This window comes from Daphnia pulicaria, chromosome 6 (genome assembly GCF_021234035.1).
Source record: "Daphnia pulicaria isolate SC F1-1A chromosome 6, SC_F0-13Bv2, whole genome shotgun sequence".
In the NCBI taxonomy this organism is placed as follows: Eukaryota; Metazoa; Arthropoda; class Branchiopoda; order Diplostraca; family Daphniidae; genus Daphnia; species Daphnia pulicaria.
Genome location: NC_060918.1, coordinates 1,751,771 through 1,775,957, shown reverse-complemented (window position 1 = coordinate 1,775,957; position 24,187 = coordinate 1,751,771). Strand labels below are relative to the sequence as shown.

At 41.4% G+C, this 24,187-nt stretch overlaps 1 protein-coding gene and 1 long non-coding RNA gene across 2 annotated transcripts; one reads left to right on the top strand and one right to left on the bottom strand.

Moving 5' to 3' along the window:
- Positions 1–1,366: 1,366 nt before the first annotated feature.
- Positions 1,367–24,020, top strand: LOC124343618 (putative tyramine receptor 2). The gene is made up of 8 exons (XM_046797010.1): positions 1,367–2,490; positions 11,637–11,772; positions 12,022–12,068; positions 15,466–15,594; positions 17,393–17,562; positions 17,831–18,124; positions 21,779–22,129; positions 22,255–24,020. Exons 1-8 carry the CDS (start codon positions 2,189–2,191, stop codon positions 22,980–22,982), a joined length of 2,157 nt encoding a protein of 718 aa, XP_046652966.1. The 5' UTR covers positions 1,367–2,188; the 3' UTR covers positions 22,983–24,020.
- On the bottom strand, positions 3,556–4,057 carry LOC124343920. Its single transcript, XR_006919445.1, has 3 exons — positions 4,042–4,057; positions 3,840–3,956; positions 3,556–3,625 (listed from the first exon to the last, which is right to left on the bottom strand). It is a non-coding gene; the product is annotated as an uncharacterized LOC124343920 (long non-coding RNA).
- Positions 24,021–24,187: the final 167 nt, after the last annotated feature.

Sequence of the window (24,187 nt, the reverse complement as noted above, 5' to 3'; positions counted from 1 at the left end):
TAGCTATACACGTGTATAACTTGGGAAAACAATTGGTTAGACAAATGATTCGAGTTGATTTCCATTTGACAACTGGAAATCAAATCAATTTGACATGAAAATATTTAATTCATGTCCAGTGATGGCTGGCCTGGATGGCTAGCCATCAATCGCCATCGTCATTGAGCATGTTCACCCAAAAGAAAAATATCTAAGACAAACAAACAAAAAAAAGTTTGCGGGCATATCAAATCATTATGGGCGACCGCCTTTATTTGGTCGTGATTCTGACCATTCTTCTTTCTCTTGTTCTCTGCTGACGCTAATCGTATGCGCGCAGCATTGGGAAGAGATATTTATTTAGATGAATCGCGTTGGATCAGTTGAATTCGTCCAGCAGCAATGCAGGAGCAAAACGAATTCCGAATATTACAAAGCAGTAGGACATAACGATTCTCGTGTTGGACTCGAAAATGTTGTCCAATCTTTTTGACCATTTTCGGTTGAACGGCCCCCCAGTGTCGAAACACACGGACGGAGATTGCGCCACTGCATACATCAAAGCCACTTGTGTGTATACATTCCTTTTTTCTTTTATACAATCAATAGCAATTTATAGGGGAATAAACAGACGTCATCGAACCGAGTAGTTGATGATGTGTGGCGCTATAGACTAGAGAGACGCACAATCAACAGCCGGAAATGGAATGGTGATGAGGTTGCCGGAAGCAGCCGATAATGATGTCATCGTACGAGTTGGGGTGGACTAGTACTTTTATTTTGAATTTGGCGCCATACGACAATTTCCTCTTTATTTAAAAAAAAAAATCAAACAACCTGCGCTTTTTAAAATATTTTCAGAAAACTATAAGGAAAACAGTTATGATGGCATTGAAAGGGGGCTGGATGTTATTCAATCGAGCCTCCATTGACATCGCGGTCGCTATGGCAACCGTTGCAAATATAGACTCTGGCCCTCCCAGGTAAAAAGAAAAAGTCCAAAACTAAATTACATCAATACCTAAACCACCTATATGATTACGACATCTAAACTCTAATGTCGAGCCCAAGGAAACGTTGATTAGAGTCTATTTTCAGTCTGATCTCGCCCATAATTAATCTAATGAGTTTTAAAAGATCGAATTAGATCTTTTTTTCATTTTCAAAAGAAATGGGTGGGTCCTTGATAATATTTCGCTACAAATAAAAATAATAATCCTATACATACATATCTACCCACACACACACACCCAGCCGAGAGAGAGAAGGGGGGGGGGGGGAGTTGTATACGTTAAGTAGAGAGAGAGAGAAAGAGGCGGTGCCGGGACTTTTGGCTGGGCAACTGCGTGAGCGTGAGTGAGGGGCATATATAGGAAGCTGGTCGTCACGGAAATAAGTCCAGTCGGTGCACGGTCTCGCCTCCAAACACAACTCCGCCGCGTTAGAAGACCCAGTGAGAAGAATAATAATCAGACAAAAATCAGACACCCAGACAATTTCTTTTCACAACTTATTCGATTCGTTTGACAATTCAACACATTTCAGCACACAAAAGTGTTGGGTAGAATTGACAACATCATGCAGGGTCGATCGCCCGGTAGTAGTAGTGCTCCTAATTGCGGATGGTTTCGAATTGATGGCCAGCAGCAGCAGCAGCAGCCCGGCCGACAATGGCCCAAACAACAGTTGTGCGTGTGATTGTAATTGACTAACCTAAAGTGATATGCTCAAATTTCTTCTTCTTCTTCTTTTGGAACCCCTTGGAATCTGAATATTTTTTCAAAAATCATTTGACAAGGACCGATGAAACGACTTTCCAACACCTGTGTCGTGTATATGCGGTGATGGCTACTGGGTGACCCTGATTTATTCCTCTCTCTCTCTGATTTCTTTTCTTTCTATTTTTCTATTTTTAAATTTTTATTTTTTCAACATCTCCTATTTCTTTTGGGTTCTCGTATTGTCTTTCACGACCGTTCACGACGAAAAAAGAAAATTCCATTTGGGATATAAATATTCGACAAATCAAATATCCCCCCCCCCCCTCCCGTTTCGATTGTTTTAATTTTAATTCGGGAGAAGAAATTCGAGCTGGGGGGGAATCGGCCGTGATTTGGCATTCACGGCACAGGATCACGTCTCGAGAAAAGGAAAAAATAGCGTGCGAGTGTCGTCGTGTCGGGACAACAAGGTTGGTGTCGTCTAATTAATGACACGGGAGATAATGGCGTTCAACTCGACAGCGGGGACGGAAGCCCAGGAGCCTCAGGATCAGCAGCATCACTGGACGGGAGTAGGAGACGGTGCTGGCGGGCAGCTGGTAATTGGAGGAGAGACGACGTCGTCGACGCTGGCCGACGTCGTCGAATCGTCGGTGGAGAGCCTCTTCCAATGGGCCACCGTGGCCGAGTCGTCCACCTTCGGTCTCATCTGGCTGACGGCCGTCATCGGCAACGGACTCATCACGTGCACCCTCCTACGGCGAGGGCTCCTCACTCATCCGTCCAACAGGTTCGTTATCACATTTCGTCGTTGCCTATCGCTCCTGTCCGCTCCTGTCGTTCTTCCAACAGGATTGGACGCCATCCCCGCAGAAAAATTACCCCCAAAGTGCGTCTACTTATAGTAATCTACTTATCAGCTACGTCGATCTCCCCCCTACTTTTATAACTGGAATTGTTGGCTATGGCGACTAGACATCATCTTTGATATATAAATACGAATTAGATAATAGATATAGAAAAGGAAAAAAAAAACCGGACTGGATTGTATTAGATGACGATCCTGCGCCGATTTTTTGTTTTGTTTTTTCTTATTATTATCGCCCAAAATGGATTACACAAGAAAATGAGCTTATAGATCGCTCACGGGGGTGGTGGTGGGAGATTACACTTTCTTTTTGGTAGAGATCTAGACTTTGATGTTCATTTTCTCGGATATAATTACAGTTATATATAACAAGTCCCACAGGGGAAATCAATTATGTTTAGTTTGATTGATGAGAGTTTCTTTTGTTTTAAAAAACGAATGATAATGAAATAACGGGGGAAATATCTTGGGGATGTTGACATATTCCAGCGTTAACAGTTTCACATCATTTGTGGCCGCTGGGAAATTAACTCAAATGAGTTGATCAAACCAGGAAGTGCCGGTGTGGCGGCAAGATCCTCTTGGTAGGAAAAAATTTTCTTCTTCAAGTGTCTCAAGTTCAAATATTTTCGAATTTGATTGATCACCCACAGACAAAGTTGCGAGGTACAAAAACAGGCCTGATCTGTAGTCGTTCTACATCTCTCGTTCTATTGCCGAGTTCCAGTCAACCGCCTAGCTTATCAGGAGTAATCGTACTCCGTTCTATGTCAAGATTTACAATTTGACGCCCACTAATAGTCTAAAAAGAAGAATAGAGATGCATTTGTCCTACCTTTAAGCCTGGGAAATCCACAGCCAGACATCTTCGTTAGTTGAACTCCATCCATCCGTTGAAATGTTGAATCCACCAGACGAAATAAGACAAAGGGTGTCCTCGAGAATACCCCCACATTCACGTGAGCGTACACGAGGACATTTAAAAAAGGGAAAATTGAAGAGATCATCAACTCGGTCGACACTGGAAGTTTCTCCAATCAAACGGGATGCTGTTTATCTAAATACAAAATTTCAACAATGAGTTACGACAAATATTTACAGAAACAACAATCAAGGAAGAGTGTAAAATATGACAGTTTTAAGGTATACCCTAACTGCTAATAAGCAGGAGAATTGAAGGTCTCCATTAAATACGCTGCATTTATGCATGTCATGCATCTTAATTAATATCCAGCAGGTTAAAGGTTAATAAAAGTAACGAAAATTATAACCTGAGTGATGATGTTGTGATTGCTGCTGATGGCAGAAGGTCATCAGTCAAATCATATGACTGGAGGTCCAGCACAAGCAAAACTTTGCTGTTACGATGGCTTGCTCAGGCCTCAAACCTGCACAAAGGAAAAGGTTAACAAACTGCCATGTATATTGAATTGGGGATAAATAATGCTAGTCAGGTAGTAACAATTGACAAACTTGGAACAAGTTTAACTGTTCTATTTAAGCTCCCTTAGTCATCCCATTTTTATTCTGTAGTATTTACCTGCCATGAACAGCTGCATGGAGAGCAATTGAAATCTCAAACACCAAAGTTGACGTGACCACATTTCTGTAATTTTATTTTCCTGCATCCACGTCCCAAAAAGTAATCGTTCTCGTTTATTCTTTGAAATCTTTAGCTTCCTTTTCGAAACTCGTAAACGAAAGTGAAAGCCAGCAGACGATATTAATATTCAAATTAGCAATACTTAAGATATCGATTAGAATTTATTAAAAATCGATCCCCTTAAATCCAAACCGCCAAAACGATATTAAAGCGGTCAGTGCTCAACATCCGTTGCAAATAAACTTTAAGTGTAATAAATATTATCAGATGCTATAAAGGACTGTATACGTATTATATACCTTCATCAGTACTACACATGTCTCTATAATATTCCGTGATGGCATTGGTTACATATCCATATTCCATAGTTAATACATTCGTGTATGCATTACATGTACATGTACAGAGAGCTAGATCAACCCGGAAGAAGAGAAACATGATTACATCTCTGTACTACATATATATATATTTCCTCCCTCTCGCCATCATATTTATAGGAGAGACCCGAGTTCATTGATCTTTCAATATCTCTTTAGATTATTACGCCAGAGCACATACAGTATAGCTGTATAGTAGACCCGTGAGCACTATAATACAAGAGAATATAGATTTTTATTCTTTGATACACGGCCCGTGTCTATACAGCCCCCCACAGTGGCGAAAATATCTTTTTTCTTTTCTTTTTCTGTATATATGATAGAAATTGCAATTTTCTTTGGCGTCAAAAGTTAACTCTCCGCAGAGTAATCATAGCAATACAAGTTGTTAGGGGGGGGATAAATAGAGTTGTATATACCTATACATAGCGGAGCCTGCGGAGGTTATAGGGTATATTATATATACACACAAGAACAGGCACCTTTGATTATTTACACGTTGGAATATCCTGGATGCGTAGTAAAAGACTATAAGCCCAACTTTGAAAATAAAAAAAGAAATCAAAATTTTATCTTTTTTATTTTTTCGTGGAAAGAAAAAAAAAGGAATTTGTCTTTTGTCGACGGACGCCAAATAAGCAATTTTCCGGTGCGCTGGGCAATTGCGAAACAGTCCACGACGACGTGAAACGGCCGCGCGACACACACACACAAAAAATACCTAGAGTGGTGCTGGAGATGTAATAATAATATATATAATGATGACGTTATTCTTGATAAATTCATCTCTTTTCTTTTTGATAAAACATTTGAGTTGAATGATATAACTGGGTGGTCTCTCTCTCTCTTTTATAATACATAACCAGCGGCAAAGTGTCTAATTGTCTTGTTAGAGAGACGACAGCCAAGCAGGTTGGCCCGAGCGCTATATAATATCTCATCATCCATATGTGGAAAGATATTAAAAATAAATATGTGGTAGAGAGAAATAAAAGAAGAAGAAGAAATCAAAAAACAAAAATTCCTTTTATTTTATTTTTATTTTTTATGTTACGACATTGCGAAAAAAGATGACGAGCCGAAAACTTGGCAACATTTTTGGCGGCGAGCAGAAAATGTCGATGCCAAAATTCAAATCAGTTTCGAACCCAAACCAAAAAATTATTCAAAAAATGACACACCGGTTATTATGATTATTGTTATATAATGTCTACAACATTGCAGATCAATTTTCCGGGTATAATAACGTCACGGTCGCCACACCTGTGCAATCTCTTCCAAGGGGTTGGAAAATGTACTATAACTTTCAGAATCAAATTAATTTATTCGGAGAATTGAAAAATCTCTTTTTGAAAAAATTTTGTTTTAAATCGTGCTCATGAAAATGTATCTTCCCAGTCTACGCATATAGAAGAGACTGATGGCGCCGATAGAAAGGCCCCCGTGAAAGTGATGGATGCGCTTTGAAAACGAAAAAAAAGTTTAAACTTTTATTTTCTATTTCGCTAGATCACTGTAAAAGATTTGGTCGTGAATGATATTACAAAATGTTGAAGGAGTTTTGGGGAGATCGATGTGTACTACTGCTCCACATTTTGCATGGGCTGAATAAATAGAGTCTAGCTATAGCCTAGATATGTTGCTGGATATTTAAGACGTGTGTTTACTCTGGAAGACATATTACATCAAATATATATAGGGCCACGCCGGGGATGAAAATGTGTATATTTATTTATTGATTTAAATCGTACCCCACAGCATGCACAGCATCTATAAGCTTCTCTTATTATTTGTGTGCGGGGACATTTTCATTTGGGTCGTCTAGTTGGACTTTTATCGATTGGCAACCACCTGGCAGTTCAGCAGACGAGACTCACAAGCCTCATTGGCCAAATGTCTATGTATAAATAGCGTCCAATTATAAAATGAAATCTGATCAAAAAAAAAAACTTTTTCTTTCTTTCTTTCATCCTCGCGCATTTTTCGCAGATTTTATATTTTCTTCTTTTCATTATATTCCGCGTGTATCAAATGGGGAAAGTTGCAATTACGGCCGGGCGGGATCTGTCGTGATTGTAGGGCGCCAATCACCTCTGACGTCTTTGGCTGGAGTTGATTAGAAACATATATAAATAGAATAAGGCCGACGACGTCCTCCTCGACTGATTGTGATTGTTGCTGATTAAAAAACGGCGTCTCAATTCGCCATCAGCATAGAGGATGGCTTCTGTCGGCCAAAGAATATACTGTGAAGCACTCCAGCAGTAGCATCCAATCTCTTTCAACGTGTATACGCTACTGTACTACATCTATTTTTGCGTGAAAAAATAAAAATAAAATTTTCCTTTTTTGTATTTCTTCATTTCCCGCTAAACGAAAATGATTAGAGAAAAATTTGCTTCTTTTGCTTCTTCCCCTTAGAGATGAATATTTTCGTGTGTGTGTGACGACTAGATAGTCTAACGGAGCCGAAATCATGTTGACGATGATGAATTAGAAGGCAAACGGGCCACACCGGCTTTGGCTGGACATTTATGGACGTCAAGGTATGCGCATAATATCAAACCCCCCCATCAGACTCGTCTACGGGATGAACAAGGGCACACGTATACATATCAGCGCCAGTCGGGAAATAATCAGAAAAGCTGGCGACAAAAAAAGATGGAAAAACGGTTGACAGTCCAATTACGCATATACGGCAATGTTGTAGATTTATTTATATATATGTATATATATATATATCTATTCTGCTGCTGGGCCAGCCCGGCACACACGGCGGAATTTTTTCTCTTGTACTGTAATCCCAAAAACGGTCGAGACGCCACAGTCGGACAAGAATTTAAAAAAATATATATTTTTTCAGCGCCAAATTTAAAATTTTTAAAAAATTTAAAAATTTCTAAAAAGTTGACGGATTGCGGAAGCGAAAAAATAATAATCAGACCGGACATGATTTTGTTTTCGTTCTCTGGTTTAGTTTACTTTAGTTTTGAAAAAAAAAAAATTGCGCGTATTTATATATTTTTGTTAACGGCACATTTTGTGGCACACACTTGCTGGACTGCTGGGCTGCTGGCGGCTGGCCTTGTGGGTTGTTGTTTAGGAGTTGAGCGGTTTTCCTTCTTTTGGGGTTCCTCGTCGTTTTCTTTTGTGTGTTGGACATTGGACATGGGACAAAACAAGATTATCCGTTTATCTTTTTTAAACACGAGTCTTATATATATGCTATAGCTACACTGACACACACACACACACACACACACCCACCCAAGTTTCCCGTCGAGCGCGGTTCCGGGCTTTGATTTATTTATCTGGCGTGAGTTTTCAATTGTTTCTTTTTTGACTTTTTTTGTTTCTGCTCATCTAGTGTGTTGCAGAAAGACGGCCAACTATTATATAACATGTACGCAAGTCTCTCTACAATATACGCGTGAGTGAGTGAGTGAGAGGAAAAAGCTTTTTGAAAGTGTGTAGAAAACCCCTCCAAAAAAGAAATGGGCAATTTACACAGACACACAGAGAGAAGTGGCTGGTGTGCTGGGCCGGCCTTGAGAAAAGAAAGAAAGAGAGAGAGAGAGGTTATATTATAGTTCTAACCTTCCCAACACTTGACATTAAGTGAGGAAGTAGCATCAATCCTGTGGGCGGCAAGTTCAAATTTATAAAACAACTGGGAAAATGGCATTTGGATGTCGACCAGGAAATTCCCGGCGCTACCTTTGATAATTGATGATTGTTTGGCATATTTTGACCGGTTTTTGCGGCCCAGACTTAGACGTGAAGGTCCAATTGATTTCCGAGTGTGGACAGCTGATGGGCGGGGCGGAAGAGAATCAAAAACTTGATAGAAATGTACAGCCAGACAGATATCGAATATAACTGGATGCGGTGCTGCTGATGGCGGTGCATTATTGTCTTGATCTAGACGCGTTCTTGACGTATCAGAGAGTGGCCCAGCACACAGTCAGGAAATCAATCTTTTTTCGCCATTTTTTATTTCTAATATATAGACCCGGCGGCTCTCAAGGTTAGCTAATTGACTGGGCGGCGAAATAATTTAGTCGGACGTACAGGAAATCTAACGTGCGCAATTTGTTTTTTTCATTCTGTCGGCTTTTATATCAAATGTTGAAAATAAAAAATCGACACATGGCGGAGAAGAGAAAAAAGAAAAAATCCTACACACACACACTCACGACGATATAATCATTTCTCGTTATAGACTCCCGCAGCAGTAGACACACAAGTCGTCTTTCTCTTTTTTTTTTTCTCTTTCGTGAAAAATTTGTCGGTACGCCCGGCCTTGAAATCTACAAGAGTTTCGTGCACATGATTGAATTCCTTTTCTTTAAAAAAATAAAGTGTAAGGTGAAAAAACTAAAAAAAAAAAAGATTTTTATTTTTATTTTATTTTTATTTTAACCGCTGTCTCCCGCCGACCGTATTTCTTTAATCACTCAACTCCGCCCAAAAAAACTGTCTTGCGTAATGGCCCAAAAGTACCAGGTATTTGTGTTTTTTGTTCCCCTATAGACTCTAATCCGGAAGTGAGGGATCTTAGCGAGTTTATTCTTATTTTTTAAAATGATGTAATAGCCTTGAGTCTCTTTTTTTCAAACGCCTGTGGAGATGCACTTTTTCGTACGATCAAACGGTCAATCGACTTTCTTGTCTCCCTGTAACAACATATAAAATGGAGAGAAAAAAGAAAAAGCAACGGACCTGCTATAGACTAGGACTCATCTCATCTGCATATTACACGCTGCGATAGCCCCGGTGCGCTGTGTCCAGCTGACTGAACTCTTCGACACTCTGGCGTCCGTTTGAGCGTGAAACAAAGTCTGACAAGGCAAAATCAACAGAGATTCCACAGCACCAGCAGCACCACAGCACATTTCCATATATTTATTTTTTGTGTGTCTATACATCACCTCATGTATACCTGTTTTTATTTTTTAATATTTTTTCAGATCGAAAAAGATGGCGCACCAGTTAGAAATTAGAATATTTTCACGCGGGATAACATCCTGTTTTATTTTTTCTCGATAGGTGTATGTGTGTGTGTTGGACAATATATATACACACACGATGCTGGGTCACCTTCACACGTCACATTTCATTACACACACATTTTGGTTGTGTGGCTTTTTTTATTGATTAAAAAATATTCCCTTTTTGTTTGAACTTGAACGCCAACAAACGCCACAACAAAACGACAACGCCCCCGATATATAATCAAATATTTCTTTGGGGGGATACTATACTATGTATAAACTTGTTATAATAATATCCCGACGGGCTTTTTTTTTTTTCTTCTTTTATAAACTGCGTCTTCTTTTCCCATTTATAATTACAAAACGCAGATTCTTTATTATTTTTGACCAGCAGACATTGTTTTTTGTGTTGTTCGAGCGTGGAAGGGGTTTGTTTTTGTCAGTTTTCATTTTTCGTGATGGATTTATAAAGAGCGCCATCACGCCGGGGTAAATGGATAGAGCCCGCAGCTATTTGCTTTGAGCGCGGGATAGACGAGTATCAAATGGTTGGACATTGATCAATGACGGTCATATCCCAGCACACCAGCATCTCTTTCTCTGCTGTTCTTATTTTTTCGTCTTTTATATATCGATAGCAAAGTATTGATAATGTACATATCAGAGCTGGATCAACATCACCACCATAGCGCAGGGTCCTTCTCTGTTATCAATTTCCATTTTGGCTATCCTATTATAGGAGATATCGCGTGAAGGTTGTTTTCGGTTCCGCGTGTGGATGAATCAATTGTCTGATATTAGACCGCGACCAGCCAGCATAATATTATTATTATTATCGCCCAAAAAGAGTCTACAAAAACAAAATAAAAGACTCGCACATTTTTATATATTGTCCAGTCGTAAAAAACAAACCAAAAATGATGAGCGACTGTTTTTGGCACATTTTTTTAATTTATTCTATCTGAAATTTTGATTTTATTTACGTCGGATATTATATAGACAGCAGACAGCACGGTAGCGCGAATAAAAATAATATCGACATTTGCGTATTGCGTAACCGGCGCGACCTCCTCTCTCTCTCTCTCATTCCGGCAATCGATCCGATCTTTTTATATAACATTTGACCTTATAAGGAAATCCGACTCCTACTACTATCCCATGTTTCAGCTCGATTTCCCTATACTCTGCTGCTGCCGTTATTTATGCAAGGAATAATATCCCTAATCACGGTGGGGGGATTAGAGATGCAGAGAGTAGTAGGATCAAATGTTCCATAAAAGAGCGAGCGGAATGGTTTCCTTTTGGCTATGGCTGGCGCTGGCCCTGGCCGTGTGTGTGCCGTGAGTCTATATATCTTCAGTACTATATTTATCATTTGTGCCGAGAGTCTTTTTGAAAGAAAACAAAACAAAAAAACACAAAAAACATATAAATATACCTATAGTACACACATAGACGCCGGCCAGCTGAGATGCTGCTGGTTGTTTCCTGGCTCACGACATATCCCGGACTCTTCTCTCTCGTCTATAGCGCTATAGCTGGATGATGGCCCCCTGGAGGTTGCCCCGTTGTGCTGCTGCTGCTCCTCCTGCTGCTGCTGTGTGTTTTCTTATATTATATATACGTGCAGCAGCAAGAGCGAATGACGGATGGCGGGTCTAATAAGACGTCTGAGCCGTGATTTATACACAGCGTTCGTCCCTTTTTTCTTGGACTCTCTTATTAGAGCCTCTTTTGTTTTTTCAAAACTACATTTTCCTTTTTTCTGTTTCTTTTTTTAATGAAAAATATGGTGGAGAGGAAAAATACGACCGTGACTGAACGACATTTATTCCTAGAAAATCTGATATTTGTAGATATACGTAGAACCAGAGCGCGCGGAAATATTTTTAAAAAATTCCTGTCTATCTACTGCTGCTCCAGTGCAGACGCACTTTCAATCATATGAATATATAAATCGCACGCCGGCTTATGGATATATAAAATAGACGCAATAAAATCACGCCGGCTTATATAATATATACGCAATTATATTTGTGTCATTAACTATCGGTTTTCTTTTTTTTCTTTTTTTAAATTTCCCGCTCAAATCAGATTGGTGTTTAGCGTGACGCTGAGCAATTTGATCTTCTCCTTTTGCGTCTTTCCCTGCATCCTCGTCTCGTCCATCAAGCAGCAGTGGATCTTCGGCTCCATTTGGTGCTACATCAACGCCTTCTTCACCATCCTGGTCAGCCACCATGGACAATTTTCCAAAATAAATTACCATATTCATCCCCTATTACACAATAATGATAATAAGAAATCCAGAAATAATTATTATAGACGAAACACTGAACTTTTTGGCTTTTACGCCTCAACGTTCGTGTTGTTGTTGTTGTTGTTGTCTGGCTATTATTACGGCACCCAGCGCTGCCAAGTTGTGTGTAAATTGACAGTTGAACATTTTCCCCCTTTGTTTGATTGATTGATTATTTAGGTAACGGTAGCCAGTTCGGCGACTCTTGCGGCCATCGCGCTCGATAGGTGAGTGTTTCTTTTGTTTTTTTAATTATTATTCAATTTTATTTTGATTTTTGAAAAACGTACCATTCCGTGCGTAAAGAAAATGTTGGATCGATCATTCCGCAATTGGAATGGCGCGCGAATCTTTGACCATATCTGGCTGCGCATATCAAAAAACGAGAATTTTGATTTTGATTTTTTTCTTCTCTATTCGAACGGCATTTTCTTCGTGATACATTCGGTAGATGGGGATGATTCATTCGGAAAGGGGGGGGGGAAATGGCGCGATCGAATAGTTTTGTCGTTTCGTGAATAAAAGAATTTGATAAATGAGGGCGCGAGCGAGCGGGGAGATTTGCATATTAAAAGGGGGACACGGCTGCTGGCCGATCACTACTAGACATTTTTCTCCAACTGTCAATTCGACTGTCCTATAAGTAGTATACGCACGTGAATAGGGCGATGCGCTTATTTATTCGATGCGTTGCCATCGATCGACAGCAGCTAGAGAAAATAGCGAAAATAGAAAATCAAATCAAAGAAATAAAAGGAAACCGGTTCATTTGTAAATTTCAGCATTTGGGAGGCCACCTTGAATGGTCTGTGTGCTATTCATGACAAGCCGTGTGTGTGTTAGTTGATAGCGTATTGGCCATCAGTCAGGTTGTCGGCCGATCGATCTCGATCTGATTATACACGCATCACAAATTCTTTTTCATCGATTGATATTATATGGCCAGCAACATCAGCAGCAGCAGTCGCCATTTTTCTTTGATGGTCATCTTACAAGACCTTCCTCTCGCCTTGTTGCATACATTGAGCCGCCGCTCTCCAGTCTCAGCAGATAAATAGACACACACTCAATCGGCGCATAGAGTCATTCGTCGACTGTTGCCCTTATTTAGTGCTCCATGACAAAAGACACACACACACACACAACAGGTCAAAGTCCTAAAGTTTATTTTATTTCTTTTTGTATTTTTCGTCTTGTTTAAATTTCCCGCGTCCAATCAGTATGTTTTTATGACATTTTAAATAGCCCGCGCTGCTGGGGTTCATTAAATGCGGTCACACGATCAATTCTATTGTGATGCTAAACACAGTTCACCCTTGAACTCGTTATCAAAGTCGAATCGATTTCACACTCACGTCGTCGCTTATATAGCTGAGCAATGACGACGCCGTTGGGAGAGACAATTAAATCGAAAACATATTTTCCCATTTTGGGCGAATTTGTTTAAAATTTGAAATGAATCAAACCAAATTTGATAAAAGACCAAAAAAAAAATAAAAATAAATTCCCAGTTGTATTATAAGACTCTCTTATCTCATTCATATTCAACAGTTTTTCCCATCAAAACCATTAGAGCTGGGCAACAGTATACGGGCCGCCCGTCACCGTATTTTTGACTAGACTGGGCGCGCATAGTCTAATATCTAAGAAAAAGAGTAACCGTAGTACTGCTGCTGCTACTCTCATGAATAAATCAGGAAAAAACCAATATGGTTTTTTTTTCTTCTTCTTCTGCTGGCCAGATTTCAAAATGGACGGCGGCAGCGGTAGAGGGGATGGGGATTGTGTGTCGCATACAACGCCGCTATACCCAGTCGAAATGGCCGAAAAAGAACAAACAGAAGAACTCGACACGTAAACGAGAAATTCAAAACGCCATCACATACACAGCACACACCAATAAAGGAGAGAGAGAGATATATAAAAATGTGAGACACACACGGATGTGTGTGTGTGTGTGTGTTTGTAGAGAGAGAGAGACGGCCATTAAAATGTAGTTTTCCGTGTTGGGCTGCAATAGTACGTATATCTCCCCAAAGGGAGGGAAACGCCCTTCTGTTTATTTTTTTTTCAAAAATAATAAGAAATGATATTAACGATGTTATAACTCATCTATACATTTCAACTGGTTGCGCGCGCGCGCTGATTATTATACGAGCGGTCGAGATTGTGCTGTGCTGGACGTCGTCCAGCAATAGATGTAAAAAAAAAAACCGCGTTGATTTCAATCAAGATGGAGAGATTTTAAATTGTTTAGATTTGAGATTAAATTCCTTTTTTCGTTTTGATTATTCGTTTTCGGCTTTCACTTTTTGATAATAACTAAACTCTGACTGGTTGAACCTGCGCATTTGATTTTATTATTTGTTAAAAAAAGGACTGTTGGTTATTTGAGATTTTTTAAACACCCAGTTTTCTTTTATTTCAAAAATGGCGCGCTAGTTGTGTGTGTGTGTGTATGGCGCCGACGCTTTAAGTTATTGGCCATTTCTGCACGTCGCTCGTTTGTTGTTTGTTTTTTGTTTTTGTCCCAACGCAAAAAATCTTTTCTTATTTTTTAAATTGAAAACGACGTGTCAACATCCGATACTCTCGACGTGAAGGAACTCGGTGCCAAGAAAGTTTTGTATTTTCTCCTTATTTCTTTTCTTTTGAAATATTAAAAAGCTAATGAGGAAATGGGGATGAATCGACCAGCACGTTCACAACGTGGCGTGGCGCAGGTTATCATTTGAGACGACGTGACTCACGACGAGCAAAGGCTCCCAGCACGCCCACGATTTAATCCCATAGAAAATTTAAAAAATTGAGATTTATGTTGTTTCATATCTCCTCTATATATAAAAGAATAAGAGCCTCTTCTCCGCTTTTGTTGATCAAAGAATTTTGTTTGTGTAGATGTGCGCGCTCGTCTTATTATAAAAATAAGCAGGTCCCCCACCACTCTCCCCATCAACTAAGAATAGGCCCCCCACACACAGACTGAGGTACTTGCGGGAGCACTGCCAGGAGAGTTACATGGCCTATAGCGCTTTATAAGACGTAAGACGGCGCACATCACGCAATATCTCGGCAAGGCCGTGTGTGCTCTTATAGCTGCTGTCGTTGGTCGACCAATTCTCTGAGCTGGCAGGGCTCGACCTTCGCATCGACACTCTGTGTAGCACACACACACACACGGTAGCTCCTGCGTGTACCTCACTTGACGTAACCGCCCCAACCGTGTCTCTCCATTTTCTTCCGACTCTCTTATTGTGTGTGTTGCGTTCACACACAAATCTATATAAACCCCCCACCAAAAAATAGAAATCAGAAAATACAAAAAAAGATAAAGATCGATCGGTTCGATAGTCTCCTTACACGGTCATGGAACTCTCTCTGGCTGGCTATTCCAGCCCCAAAATGGTCATCATCCGCGGTCTGTTGTTGCTGCTGCTGCTGCTGCGTAAGTGAAGAGGTGGTCAAAAAATCGTTTGCGCCAGCGCAGAGATGGAATTGAAAAATGGTTTGACAGCCATTTATTCAAAAATGGCGCCGAAATATGAGTGGCTGAATATGTGTGTCTATAGATTATTATTAATGGCTGGTAATATTTTATTATTATGATGACTACTGCGCATCTAGATATTTCGCCATCGTGCGGCCGATGCAGTACTCCCGCAAGATGACACGCAACCGGGCCAACGGCCTCCTCATCTTCGCCTGGTGTTTGGGACTCGTCTGCGCCCTACCGCCACTCTTCGGATGGTCGGCGTACGTATACATCAATCTTTCATCTCTCTTCATTGTTTCTCTGTTCGCATCTTTTGTTCTCGTTGGCTATGAAAAATGAGCGACACACCCGTGTCGCCCGTATTTTGGCATTCAACTGGTGCGCCCAGAATTTATTCCCAGCAAGACACAAATCAATCGATTTCGCTTGTCGATAATGCCAAAAGGTTCTTTTTCCTCCTTATTTTGGTGATGGGGTATTATAGATGGGCAGCCCTTCAATGTGACGGAACAAGTATTAACATTCTTTGGAGCCAAAAGACCTCGCCGATTCGACCTTGTAACTATCTATCCGATAGATAAATAGATATTCGATTAAAGAATCTGCGGCGCATCACAAGAGCCATTTCACTGTATCTCCGCCCTTTTGATTCACTTCTACTAGATTCCTCTTTGCAACCGTAAACAGACAGCACCTGCTTCTATCTGTTGGGGGGGGGGGGGGGGGGGGGAAAACGTCTAAAAATAGCGAGAGCAGTTCACAGCCAGCCTCTTTTTTTTTCATCGATAAAACATTGTCGGTTGGGATTCTTTTGCTACTGGCGGGCGCCATTACTATTACGGGCCGGGCGAAAATCGTTAGACGACAGTCAATGACACAGTCGATTTCTTATTTAATAACGATGCCATGAAATTTTAAAAATTCTTTTTGGTACTATATAGCCTATAAATACTACGCACTTTGGAATTAGAACAATCATAATCGAAAGTCGTTGCATGTGTGTTATGACCCAGAAAGTTGCACAGCACTCTCTCTCTCGAAGCTATACTGCGCAGTGGACACGGTGGCGCCTTCTGATTGCAGGTGTCCAAACGGGCCCCAAAAAATATCTCCATAGACGGACTCACTACAGCACAATCTTCTTTTATATAATAATAATAATAAATGTAGTCTCAAAAAGGAATTTTTTCATTATCATCTACGGGTATGTACACGTTGCTGCAACAACACGCATCACACTCTGCAACAGCAGCAGCTAGAAACATAAAAAGTTTTTTTCTCAAAAAAAGTTTACAACTTAACAAACGCAACAAGGTTGTAAGGGAAAAACGGACAGCAAGTCTGAAAATCGCTAAATGAATGCCCCCCGTGTGGCTATTTTCGTTGCTGGAATATACTCAGAGAGAAAGATATTTTCGCCTAATTATCCAGCACGACCCTCTCTCGTCTCACCAGCAGACGACCGCGTGAATAACGCTTTAAAAAGAAAGACTCTCGTTAAATTATAAAAGTCGAGTTCACATCTTATTGTTGTCTATAACGCTCTCGTTAAAACGTGTATTATAGTGCTGAGCGCGCGGGGCTTTTTTTCCCTTTATTTTTACAACAGTAGTTTCATCCTGTGTTAAAGCTTCGCAAAGTCGATTCCAGCAACGCTCAAAGTTAACTTTTTGTTTTCGGTCCGGCAGTACAAAAACAAAAGTTATAATATTCTCTAGCTCGTCGTCTGGCATATCAAACCAAATAACACGGGCGTGTCTATAGTCTCAAAGTTTTGCGGTTCTATATATTTTTCCGACCGGACAACTATGCCAGAAAAATAGATATATTTTTGGCTGTGTGTGTGTACATTTTCTATAGAATAATCATCAATTTGAATCCGAGAGTTGATGTAATAATCGGACCTGACACGTCAAGTTATTTTGGCAGACGACTCATGTAGGTCTAGGCTCTATCCTTAATTTTTGTTTTCAAATTTCCCGCGGTCGTTGCGTCACTTAATAATTGGCCATGGCCCATAAATTCAATTCTAATTTTTTGTTATCTCCCCCAAATCAGGTACGATTACGAAGAGTCTCACCGGGCTTGTTTCCTGGGCTGGACTTCGTCGCTGTCCTACTCGGCCGTCCTGTTGGTCATCACCTTTTGTTTCCCGCTCGTCTCTATGCTCGTCTTCTACTACGCCATTCTCCAGGTGGCCCGCACCAAATGCAAACGCATCAATTTCGGTATGACATCAATCGATTGATTCCATTTGCGGGCGATAATATATAAAATCCATTCCCCTATTCGTTATGAGCGATGCCCATTTTTAGTTGTTTGTTTTCGATCCTTTTACGTTAAATAATAAAATAAAAAAATGATTGGCTGATTTACCGCAGCGCCCGTCCAATAAAAATAGAAATCGCAAATGATGGATCGACGGTTATATTCGATTGATTGATTGGCGTGGGGGAATCGATGATCAATTGTTTTTGAATTTTTGTTGTGGCGCAGGAACCATGTCGGAGCCACCAATGACTCCGCTGGAACGGATCCAGACGCTGGCGGCTGCCGGTAATCCGCCGCCGACTCCACCGTGTGGCGGCGGGGCCGGAGAACTGGCCAACATCCTTGGCGAGCTGGGCCGAGTGGCCATGTCCGACTCTCAGACCAGCATCGGCGGCACTCACAACAACAACAACGTCAACCGCTCCCTGCGACGCAATCGCTTCAGCTTCAACGGCCGCAAGCCGTCCTTCTCATGGCTCTCCAGCACCTCCTCCATCAATTCCACCGCTCCCGTCAAAGGTGCTGATTCATTTACATTATATAGTAGATTTGATAAATCTAAATGATCAAGTCCCCCCCCCCCCATCCACTATGACAAATCTCTATTTTAGTTGAAAGGAAATGATAACAAGAAACGGGAAATTCAATTTAAAAATAAGAAAAGAAAACCCGGGAGCTAGACGCAATAGCCTGCGGGTGCGTGATTCATCGAACGGGACGTTCAACTTGTTGTCGCTTTGAAATTTCTTTTTCCTTTGGTCTGCGCGGGACACACAAAGTCGTGAAAGAAGAAGAAGAAAAAGAAAAGAGAAAATGTTCGGTTGGGAGGGCGAAAATATCTTTTTTATAATAAGAATAAGCTACTGCTGCTGCTGTTCCCACACACACACACGTGTTCACGCCGAGGGCCAGACGCCCTTTTTGTAGTGTGTCGTGAGTGGTGCGAGCGCGGACGTCGTGAGTGTGTCCTTGTGATTTATATCGACTATACTCAACTGCTGGGCTTCTCGTCGTCCACATGCATCAGCAAAAAACATATTATATTAGACGTGTTATGTATTAGCTCCAGTTCAGTTCCCCCCTCTGCTGGATCTTTTTCGGGGTCTGAGCCCCTCTCCTCACCCGACAATCCCGCGGGATTATCTCTTTTGAATCGACGCACATCTCCGCTTAGGAAAAGAAATGAAAAAAGGGAAAAAGGAAAGAGTGAAATGAGGCCAATGACACCAAAGAGCGTGAGAACATCATCATCATCACCCCTCCCAAAAAAAGATTCAATCAATTTTTTTGGAAGAGAAAAAAAAACAATTTCCGCGGGAGATTTGAACGACAAAAATCAAATAAAGAAAAAAAGAGACGCGCGAATATAAATCACGTAGAAACGGGCGGTCTGGCGGATGATTTTTTTGCTCGTATGTGTGTCTTGGCACACTGTTTGCACATGCACGCGTCAATTGGCACACAGCAGTCACGGTGGGTTTTTTTTTGTGGGTAACTTACCGATCGGTTTATGTGTGTCACCCGCTTGCGCAATCATTCGCCCATTTTTATTTTCCTATACTGGTTATATATTATATAGTTTGGCCATACATATAAAAACGTGATGGCGGTTATTGTATGCTGCTGCTGGCGCTTCTAGTGTTACTGACTGTGTGCTGCTGCTGAGGTCGTCCCGGCGTGTAATCAGATCGAGTCTGTTACCCAGACAACGTCTGATGTTAGCCGATCCGGGGGGATCAATAATCCGCCACCAGGGGTGGTTGGGGTGGGCAGAGAAAAAAAACTAACTTTTTCCTGATTTTATTATTCTATTCGCGAAATCAAAAATGGATGGAAAAGCTTCGACTTTATATACCAGCAAGCGCCGGTGTGGCGGTGGACCCACTGGGTATAGACAAAATTGGGTTGCAAAGTTGCAATTTGCTTCCAGTGTTTCAAGTTCAAATATTTAGGCAATTTGATTGTTTAGACAAAGTTGCGAGGTACAAAAATAGGCCTGATCTTCAGTCGTTCTACAAATGAGTTGTTTAATGAACTCTGACTGAGAAAAAACAAAAACAGTAAGAGAAATCAAGTTCCAGACTTCCAGTCAATCGACTAGCTCAGGAGTAATCGTACTCCGTACTGCGCAACGATTTACAATTGAACGCCACTAATAGTCTAAAAGGAAGAATAGAGATGCATTTGTCCTACCTTTAAGCCTGGGAAATCCACAGCCAGACATCTTCGTCAGTTTCTCCATCCATCCGTTGAAATGTCGAATCCACCAGACGGAATAAGACAAAGGGTGTCCTCGTGAATACACCCACATTCACGTGAGCGTACACGAGGACATTTAAAGAAGGGGGAATTGAAGAGATCATCAACTCGGTCGACACTGGAAGTTTCTCCAATCAAACGGGATGCTGTTTATCTAAATACAAAATTTCAACAATGAGTTACGACAAATATTTACAGAAACAAAAGCAAGCAAGGGAAAGTTGCAACTGAGACAGTGGGTAAACCAGGGGTATATCCTCATTTGTAATGAACAGGAGAATTGAAGGTCTCCATGAAATACGCTGCATTTATGCATGTCATGCATCTTCATTAATATCCAGCAGGTTAAAGGTTAATAAAAGTAACGAAAAATTATAACCTGAGTGATGATGTTGTGATTGCTGCTGATGGCAGGAGGTCATTGGTCAAATCATATGACTGGAGGTCCAGCACAAGCAAAACTTTTCTGTTTCGATGACTGGCTCAGGCCTGCACAGAGGAAAAGCTAACATGTAGTGCAAACAAAACTGACATGAATCGACAAGGGGATAAATAATGCTATAGTCAAGAAGTAACAACTCACAAACTTGGGACAAGTTAAACTTTCCTTTTTAAGCTCTTTTTTTTTACCCGCCAAGAAATTGAGAGCATGGAAAGCTGCGACACCAGACATGACGATGACCACATCTTTGTAATTTATTTTCGTCCATTCACGTGTAATCAATCAATCGAAATCAAATCAAAAGTGATCGTTCCGTTTTTCTTTGAAATCTTTCGTCAATCTCATTTTCCATGGCGGTTGGCCATTGGCATTTGCGAAACTTGTAATTGAAACGAAAACGAAAAGCAGACGACATTAATCTTCCAATTAGCAATACTTAAGATATCGATTAGAATTTTTTAAAATCGACCCCTCCCCCCAAAATCTAAACCGCAAAAACCGATAAAAGCCGTTTGATCGATTACATTTCCGGAAAATCTTGAACTAATAACACCCCCAGGACCCTCTCAGTGGAGTACCGTGTATTATTACGGTACAGTCCCGAACGCTCTGCTGTACTCGACAGGCTTAATATTGATTGACGTGAAATCAAACCTATACATAAGCCCTCCACTTTCTCATATAGAAAAAGGATCGATATTTACACAGAGAAGATCCTTCCGCCGAACGCCCCCGCCACACTTGAAATTAAAAATAGCTCTCCCGTCGTGTGTTTACCTAGACCCAATGACGCCAGTGATCCCTCTCGGCATCAAAAGCCCAGGGGGGAAATCAATTTAACTTTGCTATAGGAAAGGAGGTTGTCTGTAGGCGCTGTCTGCATTTACAAGCGCGGCGCTCATTTTACACATCAAAAGGACGCCGACCTGCGAAATAAAAACAAAAGCCAAACAGGAGAAAAGAATAAAAGATCAGCCAACCCGAATTTAGAACTCTTGTATTCTATCCTATTCCCGACTATGCTGTGTGCTAGCTGTGTGTGTGTTTGGCGAAAATCATGATACAAGCTTTTTATAGATAAAAAAAGCTACGTATAAAACTCTGCTCCGCCGTGCTGTGCTGTGCGTGTTGTTTAAGTTGTTGTTCCGGCTGTAATAGAACGAAAAGAAAGAAAGAAGAGGTTTCCGTTTGTGTTGTGTTGTCGCCCTTTTTGGCGGTCGCCATGACAACCGTATACAAGGTGCAATATATAAGAGAGAGTGTGTCTAGATCGAGATTGGAAATAAATAATAGATGTACGTATAGACGTGGCGTGCTGGGCCATCTAATCTAATAACCTTGACGACTGGAACACGTCAACAAACATTTCAGACATAAGCGCGTTACATCAATATCAACAGCAGCAACACAATTTTGCACACAAACATGTTACGTAATAAACCCGGAATTTTATTTTAAAATTTTATTAAAAGGAATGCGGACGATTTTCCTGGTGCTGGCCGCCTTCTTGCTGACGTGGATCCCCATGTTGGTGCTGGCCCTGCTGGAAATGATCCGCCATCTGGGCGGATTGGGGAGCTGGACGCCTCCGCATTGGCTCTACGTTTTCGCCATGTGGTCCATGTGCGCCGGAAGTGTCACCTACCCAATCCTCTACGGCATTTACAACCGGGCCATTCGCAAGGAGCTCCGGCTCTGTCTCAGCTGCAGTGGCGGATTGAACGCCAAAAAGTGGCGCAACGTCAATCATTTCTACCATCACGGAGGCAGCGGACATGGCGGAGGAGGCCAAAGAAGAGGATCTAAATGGTCCAATTACTCAGGTCCGTTTCAACATCAAAGCTTTTATTTCTTTTCATGGCCGGCCATCAAATATAAAAGTTGGAACAACCAACTTTTGTTGTTGTCCATCAAACTTTTCACGCTGGATCGTTTTATTTTCGTGTAGAATACGCAGCCCTGCGGCCGAGAGAGACTTCGGCGGCGGCAACAGCGGCCGTTTCGGCGGCCGTGGCGGCGGCAGCAGCGGCCAGCACGGCCCAGCAAGGGCTGACGGAATCGCTGACGGCCTTGCAGGCTGGAATGAGCGACATCAACGGGGGCAAGTCGATTATGCGTCTCCGGAAATCTAGTCAAGATTCCGGGGCCGTCATACCCAGCGACGATGAAGACGGAACGGGTGGCGGCCTTCACCTGAGAAGTTCCAGTCACGTCTCGGGTCATTCCAGCACTCACTGCCAGAGGGTCGAACACAAATTGCTGGGCATGGATCAGTCGGCCGTGCCGTCGCCGGCCGCAGCGGCGGCGGCCACTTGGAGGGCCTTCAATCGACCCCGGATGGCCCTGGCCGTCCTGGCCGTCTCACTCCAGCACATAGCGGCTCACTCGGATCACCTCCAATATCATCAGCACCGCCGGCCTCATCAGCCGGAAACGACGGCGGCCGGCAAAACCAACGGTGTCGAATTGACCAGCAATCGCCAAATGGACGGAAACGATCAGCAACAGCCGCCAAACAAGTCGCTCAAACAACCGGACGACGACAACCAGGTCCAGCTGGCGGAGCCGCAACTGGATGAAACAGTTCCGCCACTTCCGGCGGCCCTTGTTCTACCCATTGCGGCCAATCACATTCTGACGTCGAGTCTAGACGAAGGAATCGAACCGGATCGTTGAAAATAAGAAAATGTTCAAATTTCTGTTTTTTTTCTTTTTCTGATTATGATTTGCATTGATGTGATGTGTCTATAATGATGATGATGGTGCCCTTATTGTGTCAAACAATCACGACATTGCGCACGATCCCGACTCGACTTGCCATGCCATTCCCCCTTTTTTGATTGCCCAGAGTTGTTGTTTTTGTTTTTCTGATTGTCGATTCCGTTTTTGTTATTTTTTCTTTTACACACGATCGAGCCGATTATTCTTTTGTCGGGTATATTGTCACTTTTTTTTCCCATTACGTGAATCAATGGACATGAAAAATTCGTGTGTGCAAAAAATTTCGGATAATCAGCACGTCGCAATTTGCCAATTTCTCCGGAAATTATCGACGCCCACCCCCCCCCCCCCCCCCACAAAAGTTATTGCTGGCGAATAAATTTCTTTTTCTTTTCTTTTTTTTATTTCTCTCCTCCGTGAATTGAGAAAACTAGTCAAGCTCGAAGCTTTTGACTTTCTTGCACGTGAAAAATAAACATCTGCTCTGCAAATAATATTCCCACGTACATATATTCTACACATAATTATCAAGGATCAAAACACACACACAGCTCTCCCTTATGTTTGTATCCCAGCAGGTAGACACACACACAGCCATGCATATTACGATTAGTTTTAGACTATAATATCTTATTATATCGTCACGTATTGCACACAAGAACAAGCTGTATATGAAGGTATATGTCGAAAGAAAAAAACAAAAACCCAAATAGCGCCGAGCTGCTGTACGACGTGTAACATGATCGAAAGAAAAAACAAATTTGGGTTGAGCTCACCTTTCCTCTTTATTTTTTCTCGTGTGAGTGTGAGGTGTTTTTCTAAAAAAAAAAAAATCATGATAATTTTCATTGGAAATATATTATATCAGTATATACATACTATTTTTTCGTGGGTACTTTATCACATTTGCTATTTTTAACCCGGAGTGAAATTGGAATAGATCGTTTAGATTTTCAGAGATGGTGCCATGTAAATACACGGGGAATAACAAAATGAATCGAGTTTATTAATGGTTTATGTGTGTATAGATATTGTTGTGTGTGTAGAATGTCTAGATATAAAGTAATGAGAGAAGAAGAGACTCGATTTTCAGACGTTCCTTTATTCATATTTATCAGCTCTTGATCTATTATCAAAACTCGTTTCATGACTTATTTCTT